Genomic DNA, 27,527 nt, shown 5'->3' with positions numbered 1-27,527 from the left:
TGTTACGTCACCAACTATATATTATGACGTCATAATTTACCGACTTTCTGGGGAGATGAAATCGAAAGATAAAGAAAGCACAGAAATGGGAAAGAAAAGTAAAGATTCTGGTATCGAAAACAGAAATAAGACTCATAAACCAAACACGGTAAAGTATTATTATTTTGACAAAGACGGAAGGCAATTATCCGAGGAGACTGTGGAAAAACTGAAGATAAACGTAAAGGGTAACGTCGTATTATCCTCAGGATTGGCAGGGACTCGAACTGACGGAACCAACACGAATCCCACCTTATCCGAGAATGTAACATCAAGTGGCACCCAGAAAACGTCACTGCAGCAAGCAAACATGAAACCCGAAGCTTCTGTGAAGCCTGAAAAAACTCCATCCCCTAACTTTCAAGCCAGCCATAATGGACAAATTTATCTCGTTACCCCAGACGGTGGGTTAAGATCCGCAATAGGCAATCAAGAAATTAGAATTGGTGATGATGGCCAGGAACAGAGAAAAAGTATACCAAAAATTATGCCAGGTGACTTCAGATTATATGATTTCGGTCAATAGATTAGATAGTTGAAGATATAAAACGGAATAAAGACTCAGAAAAAAGGGGGTTTCGATACGGGTAGAAGAAAAAAAAATACAAATGATCTTTATAATTTAGGCCTATCTGTGAAATAAATTCATTACTTACAAATTTCAACCCTGAACTTCAAATCTTATCATAATGTCTCGCAATGAATTCTTGACATAATGAATTTCAATGTTGCAGAAGATGCAAATTTTTTCACCTTATTCATAAATTATTCTGAAAAAAAAAGCATAGGTCATGAATTTACCCTACTGTATTCGATTGTTATATTTTTTTTCTAAATCACAAAATTTTGGAAGTTTATAATAGTTTGGAATGAATAATTAAAAAAAAACTTTCTTTTATTAAAATTTACCGTAAAAGGAACAAAAATGGAACGTAGCATCGGAAAGGGGATAGGTGGGTTGGGTTGGGTTGAAGCAGTGTCCCAACTTTTTTCCAAACGTTACCTAAACTATACTAAAGATTCATTGAAAGGGCGACCCCCGGCACCTTTTTTGGTGTGAAAGATGATGACCCCACCCCCCATCCGCTAAGATTGATTGATTGATTGTATACTGTTTAACGTCCCTCTCCAGAATATTTCACTGATATGGAGACGTCACCATTGCCGGTGAAGGGCTGCAAATTTAGGCCTATGCTCGGCACTTACGGCCTTTGAGCAGGGAGGGATCTTTATCGTGCCACACCTGCTGTGACATGGGGCCTCGGTTTATACGGTCTCATCCGAAGGACCGCCACATTTAGTCGCCTTTTACGACAAGCAAGGGAGTACTGAGGACCTATTCTAACCCGGGTCCCCACGGGGTCCATCCGCTAAGAAATAGAATGGAAAAAAAATCGATTTTAGACAACGTTCCAGGAAGAGGGGGGTTGAACAAGAAAGTCTTTCCTTGGCTGCCCTAAATGTACCTTTGTATCACTCTCAAAAACGATGCTACGTCCCTGCAAAGTTCTGCGTGGTGTAATTACGATGTCATTTAATTAGGAAGCAATAGTTTTATCATACTCATGTTGAAATTACTGTTTCTACAGGGACAAATATAGAGTATCGCCAAAATGGTACAAACTATCTGAATAGAAATGGAAAGATAAAGCGTCCAATGAATGCATTCATGTTGTGGGCAAGGGAGTTTCGAGGGAAGCTAGCGGAGCGAATGCCGAACGCCTCCAATGCGGAGATCAGCGTGGGTCTTGGGCAGGTCTGGGCTAATCTTCCCGCGTCGGAGAAACAGTACTTTTACTTAGAGGCGGAGCGGATCAAAAATCAGCATAGGCGAGACTTTCCTGGTAAAGTATACTGCATAAATTAATTAAAAAATGTTGATGTATTGGATTTATAGTGTGTGTGGGTGAAGATTAAGAGCATCGAGCTAGGACTTTCCGACTTTAATATTTCTCATACCCCCCCCCCCTTCAAAAAAGGGAGGGAATATTGCTTTGCTGTTGTCTGTCGGTCGTTCGTTCGTAAGATCGGTCTGTCTGTCGGTCCACTGAGTTTCCGTTTATTATCTTCGCACAGGTTGCACATACTGAAATGAAATTTGGTATACATGCCCCTGGATCATGTATATACTTTTTAAAAAAGTCCAATTATTTGCAGTTTTCGTTCATTTTCTTCCCAGAGGTTGCACATACTGAAATGAAATTTGGTATACAGATTTAACAAAAATGTCTAGGTTAAGTTCTGTTTTGGGTACTGTCATTTTTGACATATTTTATCAAATAAAATCTGCTGTCTGCAACATGACTATTGAAAATACTCGGTACTATTACCAAACTTTTTAGCTTGGCGCTTCTAGAACTTTTTCACGACCAACGTAAAATTTTCTTCGTACATTACTTAATAACTTTGATATTTTGACTATACTGCAACGGAGAACAGGATCAGAACAAAACAAACAAAGAAAACAATTATTTTGTCAAAGTGTGAAGTGTTTCGCAATTTGATCATTCTTAATCGACTCTCTGGATCTTTTTAAAGGTTGGGTGTATCAGCCAAACATCACGAAGCGCCAGAACCAGAAAGATGCACAGCACACTCGATTGTGGCAAAGGTTTGTTAACAATAAAGAGGCAGCTAGTGGCAAAGAAACTGGAAATAAAGAATCGAAATATCGTCCGATTGCACCGGCAACCCAACAAGACGAGAAATCGGGTGACGACACCACTACATCAGAACCAAAGGTAGATGAGAGTAAGACGTCCAAAGAAACCGCTACATCTAAATTTTCCGAGAGCTTAGAAAATACACAGCCGAAGATTCAGGTGAAACCAACACAAAACTTAATGACGTTAGATCAACAAAAACAACAACAAGAATCTAAGATTGACGCTCAGACAATACAGTCTACGGTGAAGCAAGTTGTTGTTACATCGAGTTCTCAAGTACACAACCAGAACCCTATTCCATCCTTCCACCAATTCAAGCAAGAATTGATGTCCTCTGAAAAATTAAGAAACATTGCAACATATGTACAGAACCGTCCTGAAATACAACCAGGTATGAATTTTTCTAGAATAGTTGATCAAAAATATCTAATTTTACGAATAAATTTAGGTACATGACTAATTATTTTGCCCTTGAGTGAAATGCTTTGCCATTATTTTTAGGTGAAAGAACCACCAAAGCTCCTGCAACAAGCGGAAATGTTGCTCATCATATGGCTCCACTCACCACTGCTTCACAGAAGGTGCAACCAACAGGGGATTTCCATGGAGCTAAAGTGACCAATCAAATCGATCGACCTGGTCGTCCAAATTCAGTTGTCATGCAATACAGTATGTCCAAAAATATGCAGTCAGAATTAATGCTTTCAAGCTTAATATAAACAGAGTAAAAGTTTCCAATTTATATTTGTACATGTAGGTTATGAAGATAAATCAATTAACGAGTGACAGCTCTTTTCATATAAAAGGAAAATATCGAAATATATGTATTAATTCTAAAAGTACCAAAAATTGTTTATTGAAATTCTGATTTGAAACAATGATATCATTTCTACATTATATATAATTATGCAGACTACATACCAGGCTCAACGCCTATTTCTCTAATTCCAACGACGAGACCACTTGTTACACCAACAGTTGCTGAGGCAGCTGAGCCATTGACAAAGCATGGAAATCAACTAGGCAAACACACTCAACAACAGTTTCTGACTTTGGAAACACAGAAACCCCCGAACCATCAGTCATGGACCATGATGAATCAATCGGTCTCTCAGCAGAAGGGCCATGTAGCTGACCTGACGTCACAATCAAAGCAGACGACTAGGAACAAGCTCCAAAGGTTTAATTCTTCTGTATTTTGGATAGACTATTACATATTTTTATACCCCATGCAACAAGTTGCGGGAGGTAAAATGTTTTTGAGTGTGTCAGTCCTTTTTTTTTTTTTTTTTTTTTGTCAGCGCAGCTCCTTATAAACCGCTTCACAGAATTTCATCAAACTTTGCACATATTTAAGATACAATGTGTAGATGTGCATATTACCAGGAAATTGCAATTCCTTTATTTTTTCCGGGAATTTCGGCCCTTTTCAACTTAGAATTTAGGTCATACCTTGAATATAGGGATGAACAGTTTGTTAGCGCAACTACTCATAAACTGCCTCACAGAATTTGATCAAACTTTGCATATATTTAGGACACAATCTGTAAATGTGCATATTACCAGGAAAATTCCGATTCCTTTATTTTTTCTAGGAATTTCGGTACTTTTCAATTTAGAATTTTGGCCATATCTTGATTACAGAGACGAACAGTTTGTCAGCGCAACTCCTTTTAAACCGCTCGGCGCTGCACAGAATTTCGTCCGTCTTATCAGATACTGAGTATTTAGGACGTAATGTGTAGATGTGCATATTACCAAGAAATTCCAATTCCTTTATTTTTCCGGGAAATAGGCACTTTTCAACTTAGATTTTTGGCCATATCTTCATTAAAGAGATGAACAGTTTGTCAGCGCAACTCCTCTTCAAACCACTGCACAGAATATCTTCAAACTTAGCAGATATTTAGGACACATTGTGTAGATGTGAATATTACAAGGAAATTCCGATTCCTTTATTTTTTCCAGGAATTTCGGCACTTTTGAGTTTTGAGGGAGTGTGGGGTATGTGAAATTGCTCACTTATTCTTTCATTCTGAAGGTTGTAAAGGCTTGAACATTTTGTACCTTGATCTTTCCTTTGACCTTGACCTCACCTTATTTGTGTTTTAAAAATTTACAGAAAAGTGACCCAATAGCTTAATTTCAAAGAAACTTTAAATTTCAAACCATATTTACTTACACGTACTGATAAGAACTATTGAACTTCTTTCATATACTACAGTATTTTGACCTTCACTTTTATTTGACCTTGACCTCTTTTTTCTTTAATGTATGTTACTCATAAATACTCCTGATATTATTATCAAATTTCATTTGTTGATACATATTAATGAAAGATATTTAAGTGAATTAATTATTTTTCACCTCTATCTTCCCTTCGACCTTGTCCTTTATGATGTTAATTTCAAAGAATTTTTAAAATATTTTTATCAAACCTTATCTGTTTATGTATGTATACACATTGATCAGAGTTGTTATACTGCATCAACATTTTTGATCTTGCCTTTCTTTTAAGCTTGACTTCACTTACTTTATAAACAGTATTAAGCTCGGTTTCAATGAACGTCTTAAAATAAGCTCACTTTCAAAGAACTATTTAAGATATTTTAATCAAACTTGCATGCTGATACAAAATGGTGATAGCTTCACAAGCTTGTTGTTCTTTCCTTTGAAATTATCTTCAGAATGAAATTTATGTTTAGCTAAATTTCAAAGTAAAAGTCAAAGATATTTTATTATCAAACTTTTTAAGCTTATACACATTGATGACAGCTTTCCAATGACATATGCATTTTTTGTAATGACCTTTCTTTGACATTGACTTCAAATCTGTAGTAAGATTAGTTTCAAAGAAAGTATACAAGATAATTTTTTTCAAACTTTATCCAGAAACTGTTTACCTATCCATACTGATGAGTGACGAGAGATACACAATTGCATTAACATTTTTGACCTTGATCATTCCTTTTACCTTGAACTCTCTTTTATGTAATTTTTGGTCAGCTAAGTTTTCAAGAAACAAATCAAGGTATAATTATCAAACTTCATGCTGCTACATGTTGGGGAAAGATATTCAACTTCATTAACATTGTTGACCTTTCCTTTGACCTTGACCTCACATTTGTCAAATTTGGTGTAGCTCAAAGTATCTATTCCAGATATTATTTAATGTACGCTCTTGCACTGATACATTATTTGGTTAGTAATTATCAACTCTTTATTTTCACCAGTCTTGCCAATGAACTTTGACCTCTACTCTTTATTGTGTATACAACTCAGTTTTATTTTTAAAAAGAAAATTCAAAGTATTTTCTTCAAACTTCATACAATACAAATTTTCCTGTTGTACATTTACTTCTATTGGACCCACATCCTATAGATATAGTTCTATTATTTTTTATCTTGATAATTTCAGCAATTCCTCTGATCAACTTCACTTCCCAATAGCCATACCAAATTTACCCAACATGAATGGCAAGGCAGACCCTCTTTGGCCATTCCCTTTCCCACCTGTAGAACAAACACCTCAGACACATCTTTTGTATGAAGGTAAAAGTATCTTTAACTTCATTTTAACATTTTTTTATGACACTTGCAAAATTATACCACTTAAAAATGTTTGCTTGAAGATATCTGTCTTGAATGTGATTTTTTTTCAATATTATTTTTCTATAGGTACAGTGCCAGATACTGTTTACTCCAAAACAGATTTATCTGATCCATATGCTCCATTCTACTTTGACAATTACATCAATCAAATCCGGGCCACAGAGCTTCAAGTCGACGTTAACGGGTAAGTACCCAGTACTCATTAAGGTCCATGCCATAATCTCACTTACTTTATATGTGTACAGTAAAACACATTTATAATGAACACCCTTATAATAATAATCAATTGATAATAACTGAGCAAAGTGTTTTTCATTCATTGTTACTTTGAATCATATGTGAACTTAGTAAATATACCAAATTCTGTTGACGCATGATGAAGGAAAATGTATCTCAATAAGGTGACTTGTGACCATGTAAAAAAAAAAAAGCCCTTAATAATGACAATTTATACTTTTTCTTTTATTTAACAGATGGCAACAGTACTTAGATGATGGTCATAACAATGGAGCAGGTAAACAGAGCGTTAACTATTTCTCCAATGTTAAACAGTGCCCTAGTGATCTGGAAATCTGCCCCTCGCCAGCATCAAACACTCTAAGTAGAAATCAGGGCAGTAATACCAGTGCTTCAATGTGGCCTGCATCCTCTACAGCTAGTGGTAACAAACAGAACAAGTACTTGTCCCTAGAACTGGGCCATGACCAACAGGATGATTTAGTACTGTCTACAAAAACAACACCATCTTCTAGTTCAGTATCTCAAGATGGTACAACATTGCAACTTTCTACATCTGCTCAATGCCAGGAAACTCCAATGCAACAGACAGAAGTTATACAAGCTATGCAAAATACAGGGGACAAAAGTTCATTTGTGCCACAAGAACTAAGCTCAAAAGAAACTTCATCAGGAAATGGAAATGGGACCATGGTTAAAAACTTTGAAAACCGCAATGTCACCAGTATTCCTATGTATTATACGGATGACTCTGTTAACGTATGTGGACCCCCCACAATGCCAAAAAATCCTGAGAAGACAGGTGGCATCGAATTTGGTTCCATAATGTCAAATGCTGTAAATGCTCTTCATGGAGATTTGGAAGCTTACGAGTCCACAACTGTACCTGGATACAATGAGCCTGCTGTACCATATTTGTATCCACAGGCAGATGTGCAACCATTGTATGTTCAGCCTTCTGCATCAAATGATAATTTCCAAGTCTCCAAATATCAGGTTGAGAACAACAGACCAATCAAGAAACGTTCCTACAAAATCATTGAGGGATTATTGGAAAATGAAGTGTGGATGTCACAATTCCGTCCCAAGACGTCATCTTCTTCCATAAGCCAAACACAGTGCAGTGTGGAAATGACAGACGAATCAACTGTATCAAATAGAGAAGAAGCAACTGAATCAAACAGAGAAGAGCTGTTGGGAAAAAATAAAAATAAAACCAAAGATGTGCTGTTGGAGGACAAAGACAATAAAACAGAAGACCAGAATGAAAAGTCATTAGAGGATGATGAAACTACAGCTAAAGATCCAAACAGGGGTGAGATATTGGAGGATATTGACAAAGCAAAGAACCAAAACAGAGAGGATCTGCTAAAGGACAATGAAAATGCAACTGGTGATTTAAACAAAGAGGAGTTGTTGGAAGTCAATAAAACTAAAGAGGATCAATTACACAGTAGAAATCAGGGTGAAGATGGACAAATAAATGAAGAATCCAGTAAAATTGTATGTGATGGCAAAATAGAAATTAATCAGGAATGTAAGATAAATGATGCAAATAACAATGTAGCAGACACAAGTACCCTTATAACTGCAAGTTCTAACGAATCTGAAACAGTCACTGATGGGGACATTCCTTTGAATGAGGTTAAAGAAAAATCTGAGGCTAGAAATGAGAACATTGAGTCAGAAGCAACAAGTGGGGAATTGGAAGATGTTGAAGAACAGTTAGCTGAAGCTGAAGCTACTGCAAGAGAAGTTATGAGTGCAGATTTAGGAGAAAGCTCTGAAATCAAACAAGAAATAAGAGAGAAAGACAAAAGAGAATATAAAACTCAGGAAGACACAGATATGCAAATTTTGGAAGAAGAACAAGATTGTGACAATGAACCTAAAGAAGAATTTCAGCATTTTGAAATTGTGATAGATAATGCAGAGAAAATGTCCTCCACTTCTTGTGAAAAACTGCATCTTATACAAAAAACCCCATCCTTGAAGGAAACAGATGAATTGCAGACATTCTCAACCAAAATCAGCAGTGCTCAGATGTCAGAAATCTTAGAAGATGGTGATACCTCAACAGACGATGAAAAGAATGAGATATGCAACAGCTCCGATTCTTCACAACATCCTGTGAAAATTCAGAAATCATTAAACTCTACAAAACGCCATTACGCTAAAGGTCTCCAGAGCTTAGAATCAGGAGATGCCACAATAAGTTCAAAGAAAATCGTCCTAGAATCTGAAAATACATCAGCCAGTCCTGGGAAAACCAGGAATAAGAGGAGGCGTCCATATGATTCCCCTGTAAGGATGTCAAAACGTCGCAAGCAGTGAAAAATACAGCATGGAGTGGTTATTTCTAATGTCTAAATATTGCAGACAGTGATATGTCTTTGTTTATGCATGTTCAATTCTTTAACAATTATTGCATGACATTTTTTTCTATAACAAATATCATAAAGCATTTCTTCTTCGATATAAATGAATCAATATGCATGATTTTTTTCTGCTCTGCTGTAAGAAGCCTTTTGACTGGAAAATTTCTCTGCTATAGACTTGCAGAATTAACTGTACAATGTATATGTATTCAAGTGAGCCAAATTAGAGTTAGTTGTTACATGTTTTAAAGACATTTTCAAACAAAGTAATATATATATTTGATGAATATTGTTGATATTAAAGACTCACTACCACATTGTTAATTTTTGAATTTCTTTTATTCTCTTTTAAAGTGAACCAGAAGTCTCTGTCAAGACTGAAGCTCGACTGGTTTGTACTTTAATAACAAAGGAAGAGATAAGTAGCAATTGGGACTTGAAACTTTACAACAGCAATAAATAGTATAATGTTCCTTATAACCAATAGTACGATCAAGTCTATCTGATTTCATTGAGAGTTGTTGACCTGCAATATATTGCAATAAATATATCTACAATTGTGGGCAATAAGACTACAACTGTGGGGGGCTTACATCTGAGGTACTGCACATTCTGTTCCTTACAGTACATTCTATCCCTTGACAAAGATGTTGAAGCAAAACTTAAAAGATTTCAAGTATTTTATTTAAAAATTCAACTTCACTTTATAGTACTATTAAAGCAGTTTAAATCAACAATAGTGACAAAACTTTGTCTTGTAACAAAAAAAAATTGATTAAATCTCCAGCATAATATAAAAACAGAACATTTTGGATTTCCAATATAATGGTTAGCAGCTTTTCTGCATGCATGGAACAATTCATAAATCACTTTGTGAAAGCATAATTAGAGCATAACTGTAATGCTCTGCAACTGTAAGGGCTATAATATTCTTTAATTTTTTTAATAGAAATCCTCTGGATAAAAATATTAACAATACATGCAAGATAACCCCCTCCCTCTCAAATATCCAATCTAGGATCAGAGAAATTTTTTTTCAAAAATTAGAAAATGTGAAAATTCCCAGCCAGACATCAAATGACAACAGTTAAAATCAGTCTGATCAGATAAGCTCACTTTATGTTACGCTCTGACTCAGCTGAGCTAATAAAACTATTGACGAATGAATAATGACAACATGTGCTACATGATTATGAAGAGTTACTATGTCTTTATGAATGAAGTTCCCCACTTTTGTGTATTGATCTAACTTTGTGGTGGGAGATGACTCCAATCGATGGCCGATTTCCCCTCCTTTTTAAGAAGTTCGTTACACTTTGAGAAATGTTTACAGCTGAAGAATCCCCGGTGAGCAGAGAGCGGCGAGGGGTGGACACCGGTCAACACGTGATGCTTCTTCTGTAATTAATTGTGTTTAATAAACCAATTAGTATTTTAAACGGACATCAAGTAAAGCAAATGTATACACTCAAGTATTGAAGACTGAATCCTCATTTGACTTCTGACAATTAAATAAACATTGCACTCCAACAGTTGACGAGTAAGTTCAAAATAATGAATGGCAGATACAATTTGTCTAATATGTGAATGAAACTAAAGATCACTGTGCATAAGTGATGAAATACATGTAAATATACTGCAGCACTGATGAAAGAACATTGCATTCTTGTAATTTTCAATGTGTACAGAGGAAACACTTTATTGTAAACAACTTCAAGGTACAATATATGCTCTTCAATATTAGAAAAGAGCACAGATTCTTTCTATCAATATAACTACAAATGTAAAACAGAAATCACCTTGTCAATATGTGCTCCTTTCTTCTGAGCATAGGATCCCCACAAAATAAACACCAGTCCTCGTTTGTTTTTGTTTAGATACGATATGACAGCGTCAGTAAACTTCTCCCAGCCCTGGTCTTTGTGGGAGTTAGCCTGCCCCGCCCTCACCGTCAGACAGGCATTCAAAAGCAGGACTCCTATAATAGAATTTTAATGAAGATACAAACAAACTTTAATTGGCAACCATTTTTAAAAAGACACTTTCTATAAATAAACCGAGGGCAGGCTTTAACTTGAAGGAGTAACCCCCCCCCCCTTCCCGAAACAAGAGGCCCATGGGCCACATCGATCACCTGAGCATTGTGGCTAGGAAAAAGTAGAAATTGGTTTACTATTGAAAAGTTTAAATCGGAAAAATCCAGGCCCCGCCCTACCCCCGGGGGCCTTATACATATTTTGTAAAAACTTGAATATACACTGAAACTAGAGGATGCATTACCATATAAATATGTCAATTATTGGTTTGTTGTTGTATCAAAGAAGATTTTTAAAGAATTTTCCTATATATTTCTATATAAAACTTTCCCCTTGTAATACCATTATGGCCCCGCCTACCCCTGGGGGACATGATTTGAACAAATTTAAATCTACATTACCTGAGGATGTTTCCCGGATAAGTTTCATCTTTCCTGGCACAGTGGTTCTATGTTGGAAGATTTTTAAAACATTTAATAATCAAATTTTCACTTTAATATAAGTATCTCCCCTTACAAATTTATTGTTGGTCGTGGCCCTTTATTTGAAAAGACTTGAATCCCCTTCACCCAAGGATGCTTTGTGGCAAGTTTGGTTTATTTGGTTACCGGACGTAGAAAAAATTTGTAAAGATGAAGTCTTTTAATGTGAAAAAAGTTTACAACAGACCTGGACGCCGGAAACAAAGACTGTGAAAAATGTATTATATTTATTATTTAATCAAAATATATCAAGTTTTATATTTCAAGAATGTCGTAAAAATGTGTTGTATAGTAAACTGACCTTGGTTTGCCCATCCTATGAGAGTACCATGTCCAGGATGGGAAAATCCAGGTATGTCTTCTGAGAGGGCCTTGTACATATTTTGTAAACTGGAAAAAATAATGAAACTAGAGGTATAAATTACTGAACACAAACAGTCAATCTATAATATATAAATAAACTTCTTGTATCAAAGGGACCAATGGGCCACAATGCTCACCTGAGTAACTTTGGATTAGAGTTTCCCCTTGTAATACTCATTATGGCCCTATCCTACCCCTGGGTCATAGATGAACAATTTAGAATCCCCCCTAGGATGCTTTCACATAAGTTTCAGCTTTTCTGGCCCAGTGGTTCTTGAGAGAAGGTTTTTAAGGATTGTTTCCAAAATATTTAGATGTGAAACTTAGATTCCTTGTTATGGCCCCATCCTATCCCAGGGTCATTACTTGAACAACTGAGAATGTACACTATCCCAGGATGCTCTTACATAAGTTTCAGCTTTTCTGGCTTGGCAATACTTGAGAAGCTTTTAAGATACTTTTCCTATATATTTCAATGTTTAACTTAATTCCTTATTGTGGACCTACCTACTCTCAGAGTCATAATTTGAACAATATAGAATCAATACCCCACAATGCTCTCACATAAATTTAAACTTTTCTGCAGTTGGCCCAGTGGTTCTTGAAAGTTTCAACCCAATTTTTTTTTTGTACCAAATATGTTTAAAACTGGCCCAGTGGCTATTTAAATTGAGAAGAAGATGAAAATGTGAAAAGTAGACTGATGGACAACAAACAACAGGTGATCAGAAAATCTCACTTGAGCTTTCAGCTCAGGTGAGCTAATAATCCCTAACAGAGTCAGTTAAAGTTAGATCCATCTAAAAACTTTGATCTCCTGAATTTACAATGCAGAGATGAACTTGAAAAGCTACATGTACATATAAGAAACTGCAGATACTTAAGCAGCAATATGTATGTGATCAGCACAGCATGATAAATGACATTAACATTAATTACCTTGGTGGTGGTGGCACTCCCTTTTGGACACTAAAACACAGACCTGCAATATCAGAGATATTATTAAAGGTACATATATTCCAGATAATTCTTAACATTAACTTAAATAGCAGGTATTTTAAGAATCTCATCATTATATGCATAAATTTTCAGTGATTTTGCATATATTCTCATTCTGTCTGTCTTGCTTTGAAAAATTCTCTGAGTCTACTAAATGTAGTACATGTATTACGGTGCATTAGCTCTTTGATCCATTTAGTATGGTAAATTAGGAGTATCAGTTTTTGTCAATATATAGCTTGTTTAAATCTTCCAGAGAGCTATTTTATTAAAGATCATTGTTTTTTAGTCTCAAAACTTTGAAACCAAGAAGGAAACCACAAAGTGGAGCATCCTCTCAAAAGGGCAAATCAATCTTGTTATTATATATATAACTTTTGTTACGCACTCACAAATGAGTTATATATCCCCTCAACTTTGTTGTGAGGGGAGGGATAATAAGCACTGACCATGAGCTTGTTTGGGTCCATGATAAGGGTCCTGTCCTAGGATGACCAATTTAACCTGTGAACACAAAACTCTTAAATGAACTGGAAATTCTTTATCATGCTACAAGACAATTTTACTTTTTATACCTCATTTGTGCAATGAAAGTTGAAAAACTATATTCATTTGATACATCTCAATCAACTTATCAAAATCTTGCTTGTAAAATCCAAGATCATCTTTAAATCATGAATGCTTCTAGTCTTGTCATATTTAGTTTTGTCAAGGAGGTTTTTTCTTGAACCTGTAGAAAGCCTTACTTTATCAATACTGCAGTAGTTGGTCCAGCTAAACACATCATGGACTGGGGGATATATTGTATGCTTGCTTCTTTCAGACATCACAAACCTTGAAAGCTAAAATTTAGAAGTTAATCAATAAACAATTTATTAACATACCAGAAATATGTACTTGAAGAATATACAATCATTAACAAAGACATAATATGCATTCTTGAAAGATATAACACCAGAAAAAAAATTCAATCTGGAATGGAAGTCTTTTAGAAATTGCTGCACTTTCAAGTTTGCATGATACATACTCACATTGGTAAAATACTCCTTTGAGAATTCACTCTCCAGGGCTTTGAACCACGATGGTCCTACATCGACCAGTAGACCATTAGATGTCTTGGATGCTAGTCTAGCTCTGGCTGCTAACTTGTTCTGTTCTATCCTGTCTTTTTGTTCAGGAGATAAAGGGGCTGATGGTACATTGCTGTTGGGACTGTTTTCTATATTCTCTTTCATTGATGAGACATCTTCCCCTTTTTCATCCATTTTGAGCTTCTTTGGGCTTGGTGTTTTAGGCTAAAAACAGAAATTGAAAATATTGGATAGTAATTCAGCATCATCAACTACATAAAACAATATTGGTATACATTACATCATGTTGACAGTAGGTTCACTTTCCTGGACCTTCATGGGAAAACATCAACTCAAGTTGAAAACCATGAAGACTGTCAATTAAGACAATCGACTAGTATACTTATATATCATATCTTAAAAAGCATCTGTAACCATGCAGTGACTGACAGTTGATGTCATAAAATAGTTAAATCAAGATAATAAAGCTTTATTAAGAGATGTACAACAGAATGCAGAATATAATGCAGAAGAACAACACTGTCAACAGACTTTCTTTGATCAGAGACAGCTCAGGTGAGCTAAAATTACATCATTTTCAACAGCTAATACTGTCCAAATCTTGGGACTTGGACTGCTTGTGGCCTTGTTTGAAACCTAAATGTTGCACTACAAAACTATACATATTATCAAGAAATGGAACTGCACAATATATTTAGGCAGTCAATACCCCCGCCCCTCCCCCCTTACCACTGTTTCTCCGATTTCTCCATTATTGACATTGTTGATCGTCCGCTTGGTAGACTGTGTGAAGAAAGCCGAAATTTTCGCCTGCCCACTCATTTTTTTTAATGTGCTTACCGGTTTAAATAACGCAAACACACTGCATTTACTTGCGCTCTTGATCAAGTTAATGAAGACCATGAAAATTTCCCGCGTTATTTCCGTGTCAATTCTAGGTCACATACCGAAAATAGGTTCGAAATAAACACTGTTGTCGCTATATTTTTACCCATTGTTTGATATTTTATCTAAATAAACATGCTTGTGTAACTTTTAAATAGTCGATAAATTTGATAACAATTGTGATTATTGGTTTATTTGAACTTTATCGTGAATTTCGATGCACGTACGCAATGCTTTCCTTTTGCGACTCTATCCCACTGACCTAAATATTTTCGCATTTGGACCGAAGAAGCTGGCAAGGCAATAAGATGGCAAAATCCTACAGTTTTCTTTATTCTCAAAAATTTCTAGGAGTTTGCAGAGAGAAGAACTGATTTGGAGCGTTTACAACAGGTATTTATGTGGTGTTTATTTGGTAAAATGATGTAACTTTGACAGATTTTGACAGAATCAGCTGACTCGATGGACAATGGTTACGAAACTTTATGAAGTTAACTTGCCAAGCAACTATACTGTAGGCCTAATCATGATAATGGTTTGTTCTTTTTCATAGATTAGAGAGGAATTAATTGTTTTTCTCGATATAGTAATATTTTTTCTAGCCTAGATCCACTAACAGTATGACCCACAACCCCATGGCCAATTGGCCATCCTGTAGTGTCCACTTCTTTCAAGAACTTTGCAGTAAAACTTGAGCTTAACATGCTTAAGGTGTGGATGATTACACTTAAGTGCTTTGAAATGATCCATCGCTAGCAGTTTGATAGAAATTCTTGCATGATTTAACATACACCTTACACATGTAACAGGAGAGGAGAAAAATGCATGCAGTGTACCAGACCGGATTCGAACCCAGGCCTCTGAATCTCTAGTCAGGTGCTCCTCTGACTGAGCTATCTAGCCATCAGTGATCAAATCCGGCTGAATGCCACATTCCTCCCTCCTTAAAGGTCTTAAATGGTCCCTCAAAGACGCCAACGGAGACTCATTCTTGGCAGGCCTTGCAGCCCTCACCTGTCAGTTCCAGGGCATGGCACAGCACCAACTGTAACAGCAAAGGAGAAAAATGCAGTGGACCAGATTCAAACCAGGGCCCCCCTGATTCTCTGGTCAGGTACTCTAACTCTGATCTATCTGGCCACCAGCGATCGGACCCCACTGACCACCACATGCACACAGGTTAATTGCTGGTGTTCACATTAAAATCAAAATGATTTAATGTGGATGTAATCATTATTTTTATGGTTGTGATGAAATGAAATTAACCTTCTAATAATATTAAGTCATTTTGTCAACTTTATAGATGGAAGATTTAATGTATAATGAAATGCATGCATGCATGTATTGCATGTTCGTAACACAGTAACACTATACTTTCAGTAGTTACTGACAGTGTGCTCTCAACTTATACGACCTATTTTTCTTAAAATACTATAGGATGTAGTGAGGCTATATAAAATTATTACTACTCACTAATTATATATTTTCCTGTATTCTTGTCGTCCTATCTGGGGAGGAATTTAAATAATTTGATTTTCAGTCCTTTGGCCTGGGACTTGTAAATACATATGCATGTAATAATGTATCTGTAATTTTGTATGTAATATTATCTTCAAAACTTCCATTTTATATATTTTAGCTGCATTATTTAGGGCAAAACTGATTCAAATTGAAAAAAACAAAAACTATAGAAAGTCTTAGTTGTACATGTTTGAGCTAAGTCAGTGAAAGTAATTATTAACTTGATTTGATTTGAAATTAATAAATTGCCTAGATTTCTTAAATTTTTGTGAAGGTTGAATAAACTCAGTGAACAATTTATGGGTATGATAAACTAATCTAATGGTCCCATGAATTTGAGGTAAGGGATATAATTAAGAAATGAGTATACTTTTTGTAAAAGAAAGCAAATTAATTAAAATTACCCTTTCCAAAAAATACAAGAATACAGTATACTAAAAAATAATACGTTCACTATATCTTTAGAGATAGGCTTTGCATGATTAATTTGGGTGAAAATTTTTACAAAGAAATATTTTTGATATTAAAAAGAATGCTTTAATTAATTGTTGATATATAAGCAAATTTTCACACAATATTCAAGCTAGGACATAAGCATGTTCAATATTATACAGGTTGTTAATAATTTTAATTCCTCCTGGCTCCAGATATCTGATAATTCTTTCAGGTATGCATTCTTGTCCATGCATGAGCCTTTTTCCCTGATTCATTGCTCGACAGACAGAATCTAGACTCAGATGTACTATAATATAATGAAGGCAATGAATGCATATGATATATAAAAAAAGAAGTTGCTCGTAACACTTGTCCTAGATAAAGAAATCTGTCATGGGTTTTCTGACAATACAGCTGTATCTGGCATCTGATCAGGAATTATAGAGTTGTTAGTAATTGTTGAACACCAAGACCTTCCAAGAAGTCAGTCACTTGAGAAAATTTTCCCAAGCAATTCCTTCTGATGAACTTTGCTCTGGATGCATAATAATATGAGAAATGACAAATCTGTAGAGTGACATAATGTTCTAATTACCGTATAATCCGTATTAACCGCCCCGGGCACTTAGAAAATTGCAAAAAGGGGGCGGTTATTTTGGGATTCTCTTTAATTAGTTTATAATATTTAATGTCATATTTTAACTTCAAAATTTTTTTGAAAAATAAATAGATAAAAGGAACCACTAAAATAATGTCTAACCTATTTACTTAATTTACTTAAAGTAAGATAATCCACTCAAATTATGCTTAATTATTCATTTTCTGTTGAGAATTTGGAAAATGGACAAATTTCATTTTCACTTATTCTTCAATTTTTTTTATATGATTCTAGTTGATTTTAATCACTGTACAGGGAGCCCTTATTTCATGACAATTGAAAAATACCTAAGGGGGCGCTTATAGGGGCAGGGATGGTTAATAGGGATTATACGGTATAGCTTGCATCACAGGAAAATATTTTATTAGTACCTGTGTTTCTTCAGACAATTGGCTCTGTGATTTAGAATAGACAGACAAAAAGTCTACATGTACATGTTTATTGCCAAATTGCATTTCCAATCACATTTTGTCCATGTAGTACATCTTTCTAGCTATCCGACTTTCAATCCATCTGTCAGCAAACTTTCGACATTTTTGACTTCTTCTCAAGAACCACTGGGTAAATTTGAACCGAACTTTTCACAAAGCATCCTTGGATAAAGGGGATTCAAGTTTATTCAAATGAAGGGCCATGCCATCCTGCAAGGGGAGATAAACACAAATTAGTGCAAAATTAATGGCATCTTTTAAAAATCTACTTCTCAAGAACCACTCGACCAGGAAAAATGAAACTTATATGGAGACATCCTCAGGTAGTGTAGATTCAAGTTTGTTCAAATCATGACCCTTTGGGGGAGGACATTGCCGCAATTGTCAATTTTATATAAGAATACATACTAATAGGAAAAATTTATAAAAATCTTCATCTCCAGAACCACTGGGCCAGGAAAATTGAAACTTATGTATCCTCTGGGGTACTGTAGGTTCGAGCTTGTTCAAATCATGACCTCTATAGCTTAAAATCTTTTAAATCTTCTTCTCAAGAACAGCAAAGCCATGATAAATCATATTTATATGGAAACATCCTAATTACATGTAAGGTAGTGTAGATTCAAGTCTGTTCAAATCATGACCCCAAGGCGTACATGTAGCATGATGTAGGGTGAGACCACAATGGATGATCAAATTTTACATTAAAATACATTTGAAAATCCTTTTTCTCCTCAGAACTACTGGGACAGGAAAAATGAAACTAATACTGATGTGGAAACACCCTCAGGTTGTGAAGATTCAAATTTGTTCAATTCATGACCCCTGAGGATGGGGCGGAAAGCAAAGAAGCATCACATTTTATTAAGGAATACATAGGAAAAATCTTTAAAAATCTTATTCTTAACAGCAGCAGAGTCATGATTGGTCATATTTAGATGGAAGCCCCCTCAGGTAGTTTAGATTCAAGTTTGTTGAAATCCTGACCCCAGAAGTAGGATATGGCCACAATAGAAGGTAAATTAAACTTATAGGATTTTTTTTCAAATCTTCTAGAGCCATGATTTTTCAAAGAGATTTATTAACTTGCTCAGTGTAGATTCAAATTTGTTTAAATCACTCTCCCTCCCTTTAGGAAATGGTACATTGATACCACTCATAAAAACTGAACTAGCCAAAGTGCTCAGGTGAGTGATGTGGCCCATGGGCCTCTTGTTTTTTAAACAGAGAGACCATTGTTGGATGAAAAAAATTATAAATCTTTGGCATATGGCAAAGTAATTAAGGTACAGTAAGTTACACTTAAAAATGAACATATTTGCTCATGATGAATTCATGCTAATAAGTCATTTTAATATGCCGGTAGATATGACATATTTCATTCTAAGATTAATTGTTCCAATGTACCTGTATTCATATGCAAACTTTGATAATTATATACTCATTAGCTTTAAGATGGTGTAATATTATTTGGAGCATTGACCTAATTTGTGGTTATTTTTAGTTAACAGGGACACAATGTAAGTCGCCGTAAGATGGTTGATAACCTCCCTGCTAACATCTCCTTGCCGCTGCTTGGTATTGGAGCATTATCTCTCATCCTTAGTCTCATCTTCTGCTGCTACATGTGGAGGTGAGTTAATATAGTTACTGATCAACCACATACTCAGTTGCTAAAGCATTGTTAAAGAAGTAAAATAATAAAGAAAACTGTGGATACAGGTGAAAATCCCATCATTTAAAATATATTAAAGAAAATAAATTATTCATAGATCAATATATATATACATGTAAATGCTTGTACGGAGTGTATGTATGTATACATGATATAACCCCAGTATTGCATAATTAGTTTGCATGCAGTACAATTAATTAAAGTACATAGTTCCCTCTTTTTTATTACCCTCCACTTGGAAAAAAGGGGGAGTACTCAGTATACAGTGATTGTGTTGTCATTATGTTCATCTTTAAAATTTACACTCGGGGGTTTCCATCCCTTATTTGGAATTCTTCTTGCTAGGGATATCGCTGAATGCAATTTATTGAAACTTTCCTTTGTATTAGTGCTGGGCAAAAATATCGATATTTCTGTATATTGCAATACAATATGACAAAAAATATCGTATTGCAATACATTTTTGTAATATGGATATATTGGCAAATTGCTTAGACTAAGGAATTTTATCAATAAATATGAAAATAAATGTAAGAAATGCTTGTTATTAAGCCAAACAGTAAGACAAAAGCTGTTTTATGGATGTATTTCAGAGCATAACTTTAATAAAATCAACTGATTCAAGATTTTTTTTTCCTTTTGGTTACTTTTCATAGTTATGTACATTTTGCATGTAAATTAAAGTTAATATAAAAAGAAAATTCCATTGTAATTTTCATTGAAAATATTGCAATACATATCGCACACAGTTAAAAATATCGCAATATATCGCAATACGAAATCTCTGGCCAATACCCAGCCCTACTTTTTATTACATAGTGACATTATATATCACCTTTTTTATGTTTTAATTGTACACATATTTGGAGTTTCCCTTTGCAAACCATGGACTTTTCCATTCTTGGTATCCTTGAGGGTATATTGCCATCACTTTCCCGCAACTCTTCTTGCACAACTGACAGCAATTTCATGAAAGAGAGTGTTGCAGAAACTCACAATTATTCCCTATATCAAGAAGGACATATAAAAAGCGCGACACATGAAGACTTAAATGTCTACATTTAGAAAAAGCCACACAGATGACATTTTGCTTGTCTTGTATTCCCAGCATGATATTTAGCAAAACAATTCATATTTAATTATGTTTGTTTCTTGCAAGTTTTTCATTTATTTATAATTCAACATAGGAAATACCAGTATCCCCAACTATACTGTAGGTCACTATATTTTCGCGACACCTTATTTTCACGAGATAGTCATTGACTCTTGATTAACAAGACAAAATTTTCATGAATTGTGGTTATTGCTTTATATAATCTTAAGGAATGCTATTATACGCAAGAATTAAATTTTCGCGAGCACACTGTCTCGCGTAATTATGCGAAAATAAAGTTCTTGCGAATAAAAAGTGATTTACAGTATATATCACTAAAAAAATTCCATGAGACTGTCACAGATTCTATTCAGAGTGCCATTGTGACCTCCTATTTTATGTTTTCACTCAGATCATTTTGATTGGACACATATTTAGAGATTTCCTTAGCAAAAAATGCATTATGCAAATACATGTATACTCAATTCAAGGGATACCCATTTTGCATTTACTCCTCCTCAACCCCTTAACAAAATTCAATGGAACTTTCATTCATCTATCTACCAACAAATTCACTTTGCAAATTAAACTCATGTGGGAGCAGAGGGTATATCATTTTGTGAGCTTATAGTGCTCAAAATTCCTCTGACAAACTAGTTTCCTTTAATTTTTCCATAAAAAAAAATTACTGTAGGAAATGTAATTATAATCATGTTCATTTGTAATTTTTCTTTAAATAACCTTGTAGACTGAGATGGAAGGCAAAACAAGAACAAGGCTATAGGAGGGTAATTATTTAATTTCCTGTGCAAGGAAACTGAATATGTAGCTTTATACATTATACATTTATATGTTTTACTATAAATTGTATTTTACTACTGGGAGTGTAAAATTTGTTGAATGTGTTTCAGATTGCATGATTGTAATTTATTAACAAGTAATTAAAATATACTCAATTCACTTTTTTCCCCCTTAATTTATATTGACACACTTAATTTAAATTGGAATAAACTTATATATTCATTATAGGTTCAATTTAACAGTAGAAAAAAGGCAGCAAATGAGGTAAGTATTATTGTATGTATATATGAACATGAATTTAGAAGCCATTTATTAGAATATCAAGCACAAATGCACTTCACATAATTTTATTGTCAGCCACTTGTCAGAAAGCACCAGGTCATTATAGCTCTACACAGACTGACAGATGGACAAAGTATACAAATAAAAGTCTTTCATCTGCATACCTGCCCATCCATCTGACAGTCTGTTTGTCTCTTGCAAAATCTTTTATCTTTTTCACAACTTATGAATGAGAGAAGATAAAGCTTTCATATTTTACAAGTGCATTACCTTTGATAAGACACTGTGATATAGCACCTTGCAACTTTGACCTTAAAGTTTGACCTACTTTTAAATTAACAAAAACAAATTTGGTCCTTAGCTTTTGAACCAGAAGTGGGGGGCTTTTATAAAAAATACTATGATTATCTTATTAAAAAGACTCCTATTCATTTTTAGGGTAAAAAGGTAAAAGACCAAACCAAAGTCAGGAATTTAGATACTGCATACTTAGATGATAAGTTCTCTGTAGGCTTTTGAAATGTTGAATTTCTTCAGTCCTAGAAAGGACCCTAGCTTTAAGTTCAAACCTGAAAAGTCAGAGTTGAACATTTTTAGCTCACCCGAGCCAAAGACTCAAATGAGCTTTCCTGATCACATTTTGTTCGGCATTAGTCAAGCTGTTCATTTCTGTCTGTCTGTCGGTAAACTTTTCACATTTTCAACTTTTTATCCAGAATAAGTGGACCAATTTCAACCAAACTTACCACAAAGTATCCTTTTGTAAAGGGGTTTAAATTTCTTTAAATGAAGGGCCATACCTTCTCCCTAAGGAAGATAATCAAAAATTTGTGAAAAATAAATAGCATCTTTTAAAAATCTTCTTGTCAAGAACCACTGGGTTCTTGAAAAAAATCTTCTTCTCAAGAACAACAAAGGCATCATTAGTCATATTTACATGGAAGCATCCTCAGGTGGTGTAAATTCAATTTTGTTCAAATCATGATCCCCAGAGGTAGGATGGGACAAAAATGATAGTTCAAACTTAGAGGGAAAAAAGACATACACGGTAGTAATTCAAAGAAATATGTTAGCATCCTTAATAATGTTGATTCAAGTTAATCGAAATCATAACCCACCCACACACACACCCTTTAGAGGTAGGTCGAGATCACTAATGCATTTACAAGCTTTTTAATATATTGATTGATTTTTTGATTTTCACTTTTTTCCTAGCCACATTGCTCAAATGAGCAATGTCACCCTAGGCCTCTTGTTGTCCTTTCTTAATCTGCACTCTTTGCCAGTTTTTTTTCACCTCTAATTTTTTCATGAACAGATGGGGAGGGAAAGAAAAAAATTCATTCAATGACCTCGTTCTGGATGAGTAACAAAATCTTCATACAGTTACAGTACTATGATTTTGTACCTGTACTTTTCTGCACTAAAAATTTGGCATTTGTCAGAAGATGATTCTGGTAATCTGTATTTTCTTTCATAGACATGCCCAGTTTGTTTAGAAGATTTTGAACTGAAAGAGTACATTGCTGTTTGTCGATGCACCCACTGTTTTCACATGAAGTAAGTTAAAAACAGACATCTACAGTAAAACTTGTCTATTCTGGACACTGCTGGTTTCAAAGAAATTGGCCGAAATAGATAAAATCCCAGCTTAGACAACATTTTCAACACATTGGCGTCCGAAGCAAATTGAAAGTGGGGGGGCTAGGTGTTAAATAATTTTTTTTTATACCTTTTCAAAAAAACCTGACAAGCAAAAAAAAAAGGAAAACAGAACCATTGACCCAACGCGAAAATCCTATTTCGGGGGGGGGGGGGCGGGGGAAATTCGAACTTCAGTACCAAAATTTTTCTTATGCACCATTTTTTAAACATTTTTTACCTATACATGTACTGCGATATGCCTGTGAAAAGTGGGGGCGCTAAACCTACGAAGCAATGTTCAATGTCAATATAAGTATACATTTGGAAAAAAAGTGGGGGGGCTAAGTCAATACTAAGTATATATTTGGAAAAAAAGTGGGGGGGCTAAGCCCCCCCTAGCCCCACCGTTTCCGACGCCTATGCAACAAGTGATTTAACTCAAAGGAACTTAAAATTAGACCATATGTGGCAAGATATGGGAATATATAACATCCAGATAAGACAAGTTACACTGTATTTTTTTTTTAAATGCCAAAGAACATTTTGAAATTTTGTTTTGCAGTTAGCTCTGTAATCAAGAACACAACAGAATTATAGAGTAATTTATGCTGTATATGTCATTTTTGTCTCAACACTTTTGCAAACAATTTCACTTGAAATGTTTTAATTCTTACCAGACACAGTTGTGTTAAAGGGAGATAACTCTAGTGTTATTTCCTGGTTTTGAAATGGCCCACTGACGATGAGGGCAAAAGAGAACAAAATAAAACAGAGTTGAAAGTTAAACGAAAAAGTGCATATTCTCCTGTTGGAAGTTACATAAATTTTACGCACTTAGAAATTGGAAATTAGGGAAATGTTCAGTTTGAAGACTGACTTTCTTGTACATCTGTATTTTAAACAATAAAAGAGCTAACCACTCCTCCCATTAATGACCTTTCCTCTTGTCTTCAGATGTCTTCTTGATTGGTTACATCATAAGAACATGTGTCCAATGTGTAAGGCCCCGGTGCAGTCAGGCTGCCTTACAGAGAGAACAGGTCTGGTCTCCCTGCCTATACCCCCCAGGAGTATCCCCGCTCAAGTCAACCATGTGTGATATTATGTTCATAAACTGTGGTTATTCCTACAGTCATTTTGAATTTTGTATATATTTTGTGATTAGTAGCAATTGTATGGGCAGTTTTATTATATCTCTGAGTCAGTTGAAGTAGATATAAGTTTTGATTTTTTTTAATTTGGTTTTTGTCAGTTCTGGATTGTTTTATGTCCACATCAACCTTTGAGGTGCTTAAATTGATTATCTTCTTGTGTACCGGTAGTTATTAATTTTTTTCTGTTATATGTTTTATTAACATTTTCATGACATGGTATTGTACTAGTTTGTTCAGTATACAATATAGATCATAGTACAATACAGTGAATATGGTGTTACTTAACTGTCTTGAAGTTAAAAGAATTAATGTTCATGAGTATATATACTGTACATGTACATCACTGCATGTATGGCATTCTAGGCATTATGGACTTTTGTTCTTTTGTTCATGCTTAGGTGGTGTACTGAATAGTCTACATTATATATGAACTGATATTGAATCTTAATTTATTTTGAATTGTGGTATTATACATTTATTGCATGATAGTGAGGGAAATATGAAGACCTATTCAGCCAAGAAAAATCATATTCCCCAAGGGTTTTATCCGAAGGGAATATAAATGCAGATATTTCTTGGCTGAATAAATCTTCATGTTTTCCGAACATTCATGCAATAAATTCTTTATTATACTGAAACAAGCAAAAACTTTTATTAAATAAACATAAACTTTCAAAATCAAATTCACTTTCATTTTTAACGCAAAGTTACTGAAACCCTTTGACACATCACTAATCAACAATTTTGTGAGGTAAACCAGGTTATTGTGGCGTCTACCACTCTCGGGAGTTTTCTTTCAGCGCATGATAACTGTATTGTGGGAAAATACACTAAGTATCCGAAGAGGTGGAATAGGATGAAAAGCATGCCGAGGACTGGGAAATATGAAGTTTTGTGGCCCGATCACATGATAATCTAGAACCAATCAGACAACACATTGTCTAGAATAATTATAATGAGGTATGATAGAATGCTTTGTTATACACGAGTGGACAAATAATGTATAAAGAACAGTTCATTTGCACCCAGTTATACAATAACCAAAAGTACACCAACTAGCACAGAAGTTTTTGGTTGTTGGATATAAATGTTATGTACATATGTTGTATATTATTTTCAGTTTGACATTGATTCTTATCCTAAAGAATAATCATGTATATACAATCATGTACATATACTTTATAAAAATTATGTCTTCCAAGTTCCAAAACATACGCTAATTATTTTGTTCATACATGTATATGTACATTTGATGCATTCACATGCTGATTGAACAACCAACAAATTAGCTAGTTCATTAATAGTATTTAATTAGTTGAATTTTATTTATTACATTATAAATGTAAAGATTGAGATGAAATTTTACACCATTTTTTCATAGTTTTAGTCAAAATGTTTAAGAAGTGCCATTTATGCAAATTTTGGAATTGATTTACACATACATGTACTGTAGATCACTAAATTTTCGCGACACCTTATTTTCGCGAGATATTCATTGACTCTTTATTAGCTCATTGTCTCGCGTAATTACGCGAAAATTAAGTTCTCGCGAATAAAACGTGATTTACAGTATATGGACTATGGTACTGTTCTTATACCAATTTATGATATGGATGTTAGTTTAATATAGCCATTGGTACTTCCCTAGCTGTATATGCAATGTATAAACCTAATTGATCTTTAATTCATGCACAATTAAAACTTAATAGTGCTGAGAATGTTGAAAATTTTATTTGTTCACCTGAGACTGTTTATAAAAGGTGCTCAGTATTGCTAAGGATTCATTCACCATCTTGAAATGGGTTCAATATTTAACAATTATTTAAGTGTCATTTTGTTTCCTTTGAAGATAATTTATTTTCAGTACTGTTATAGTTACTTTCAATTTGTATATTTTCAAAATATATTAAGTAGTTATTACAGGTAGTTTAGAGCTTTATTTTTCTCTCACAGTAGCCAAAAAATTAATGTTATTTTTGAAGATATTTGACGAAATAGTCATGACAACTACTTTAAACTGTACAAGCTAGGAGATATGACAACATAGCAACATATATATTTTTCGTCAAGATGGAAAGGGATCGAGTAACAGTTTTAGTAGTATATACTAGTAAAGATTTTTATTTTGTATGAAGAAATACACGTAAACATACAATAAGTGATGAATTATAGATTTACTATTGCAGTCTTCTTTTTTTTTTGTGAGTTATGTACAATGTATAATATAATACTGCTGATTTTTTTTATCACTCGATAATTATAGCTTTCATACTAACTTACTGGAAAATATTTTTATTTACTGTATTTGATGCAGTGTTATAGATTGTAAGTCTTTTTTTTACGTCCAAAAAATGTGGGGTTATAAATTTAAATTAAAAAAAACAGTCTGTCTAAATTTTTCATGTTTTCTACTTCTTGGAAAGCTGAAGTAAATGCTCTTCTAAATGCTAGATCTCAAGATACATGTACCATATAAGCGGAATTTTTAGCGCTGATTTAATTTTGGCATTATTAGCGATGGTGTTGATATCGCTAAAAATAAATTGCATTTTATTTGCAATAGCTTCTTTAGTAGTCATTTTAAAAATTGTTAAAATTACTTCTTGCTAAAAGTAGAATGCCAATTTTTAAGGAGAAATCCCTAAATTTGCATCCAGCCAAATTTTCCACTAATACTTGTATATTGTACAGTGGGAGGCCTCGTAGCATTATGAAACAATTCTGACCTGTAAGGTGCCATATTGTGAACGTTTGTGTGGAATATTCCTGGTAATTCCACACTTAATTCTATGTGAGGGATGATCAGAAGGGGAGAGCAATGTGCTGTAGATTTTCTAGACTGTATAAAAGGCATTACACAGTCATGTATTTGCTCATCATAACATTTTATATACCTTATTTGAATTTATCAAGTTTTAAATACTAGTATTTTGTTACATGTATTTTTGCTTGTTTTTTAAAAGGGATTGCTTAGTTTTGCAATTTATAATGTTTTTAGCTATCAGCGTAAGGAAACACATATGCTGCACATGTTTAGTATATGAG

The 27,527-nt window shown here is 34.3% G+C and overlaps 3 protein-coding genes across 3 annotated transcripts; 2 read left to right on the top strand and 1 right to left on the bottom strand.

Annotated features, from left to right (window-relative positions):
• The first annotated feature begins 18 nt into the window (after positions 1-18).
• Positions 19-9,256, top strand: LOC134255018 (uncharacterized). The gene is made up of 8 exons (XM_062737550.1): positions 19-533; positions 1,629-1,883; positions 2,578-3,096; positions 3,207-3,374; positions 3,618-3,885; positions 6,124-6,257; positions 6,384-6,501; positions 6,791-9,256. Exons 1-8 carry the CDS (start codon positions 56-58, stop codon positions 8,886-8,888), a joined length of 4,038 nt encoding a protein of 1,345 aa, XP_062593534.1. The 5' UTR covers positions 19-55; the 3' UTR covers positions 8,889-9,256.
• A 338-nt stretch (positions 9,257-9,594) lies between these two features.
• LOC134254925 (uracil-DNA glycosylase-like) lies at positions 9,595-14,840 on the bottom strand. The gene is made up of 8 exons (XM_062737451.1): positions 14,633-14,840; positions 13,844-14,107; positions 13,559-13,654; positions 13,262-13,316; positions 12,753-12,795; positions 11,752-11,840; positions 10,732-10,910; positions 9,595-10,330 (listed from the first exon to the last, which is right to left on the bottom strand). The coding sequence occupies exons 1-8, from the start codon at positions 14,804-14,806 to the stop codon at positions 10,178-10,180; spliced, it is 1,053 nt and encodes a 350-aa protein (XP_062593435.1). The 5' UTR covers positions 14,807-14,840; the 3' UTR covers positions 9,595-10,177.
• Positions 14,841-15,043: 203 nt separating this feature from the next.
• On the top strand, positions 15,044-25,924 carry LOC134255006 (RING finger protein 24-like). The gene is made up of 6 exons (XM_062737542.1): positions 15,044-15,181; positions 19,338-19,466; positions 21,350-21,389; positions 21,631-21,666; positions 23,165-23,244; positions 24,283-25,924. Exons 2-6 carry the CDS (start codon positions 19,369-19,371, stop codon positions 24,425-24,427), a joined length of 399 nt encoding a protein of 132 aa, XP_062593526.1. The 5' UTR covers positions 15,044-15,181; positions 19,338-19,368; the 3' UTR covers positions 24,428-25,924.
• Positions 25,925-27,527: the final 1,603 nt, after the last annotated feature.

Source organism: Saccostrea cucullata, unplaced genomic scaffold, assembly GCF_032062105.1.
Source record: "Saccostrea cucullata isolate Sc308-1 unplaced genomic scaffold, CSIRO_AGI_Scuc_v1 ctg1878, whole genome shotgun sequence".
In the NCBI taxonomy this organism is placed as follows: Eukaryota; Metazoa; Mollusca; class Bivalvia; order Ostreida; family Ostreidae; genus Saccostrea; species Saccostrea cuccullata.
The sequence above is the reverse complement of the archived record's forward strand: the minus strand, read 5'-3'. Positions and strand labels throughout refer to the sequence as shown.

Bases quoted from the DNA above. Each gene is read 5' to 3' on its own strand.
- LOC134255018 (XM_062737550.1), top strand. From the start codon at position 56: ATGAAATCGAAAGATAAAGAAAGCACAGAAATGGGAAAGAAAAGTAAA. The intron at 534-1,628 runs GTGACTTCAGAT...CTGTTTCTACAG, and splicing joins TATACCAAAAATTATGCCAG to GGACAAATATAGAGTATCGC. The intron at 6,258-6,383 runs GTAAAAGTATCT...ATTTTTCTATAG, and splicing joins GACACATCTTTTGTATGAAG to GTACAGTGCCAGATACTGTT.
- LOC134254925 (XM_062737451.1), bottom strand. From the start codon at position 14,806: ATGGTCTTCATTAACTTGATCAAGAGCGCAAGTAAATGCAGTGTGTTT. The intron at 13,317-13,558 runs GTAAGGCTTTCT...TTGTGTTCACAG, and splicing joins ACTACTGCAGTATTGATAAA to GTTAAATTGGTCATCCTAGG. The intron at 10,911-11,751 runs GTCAGTTTACTA...ATTCTATTATAG, and splicing joins CATAGGATGGGCAAACCAAG to GAGTCCTGCTTTTGAATGCC.
- LOC134255006 (XM_062737542.1), top strand. From the start codon at position 19,369: ATGGTTGATAACCTCCCTGCTAACATCTCCTTGCCGCTGCTTGGTATT. The intron at 21,390-21,630 runs GTAATTATTTAA...TATTCATTATAG, and splicing joins AAGAACAAGGCTATAGGAGG to GTTCAATTTAACAGTAGAAA. The intron at 21,667-23,164 runs GTAAGTATTATT...TTTCTTTCATAG, and splicing joins GAAAAAAGGCAGCAAATGAG to ACATGCCCAGTTTGTTTAGA.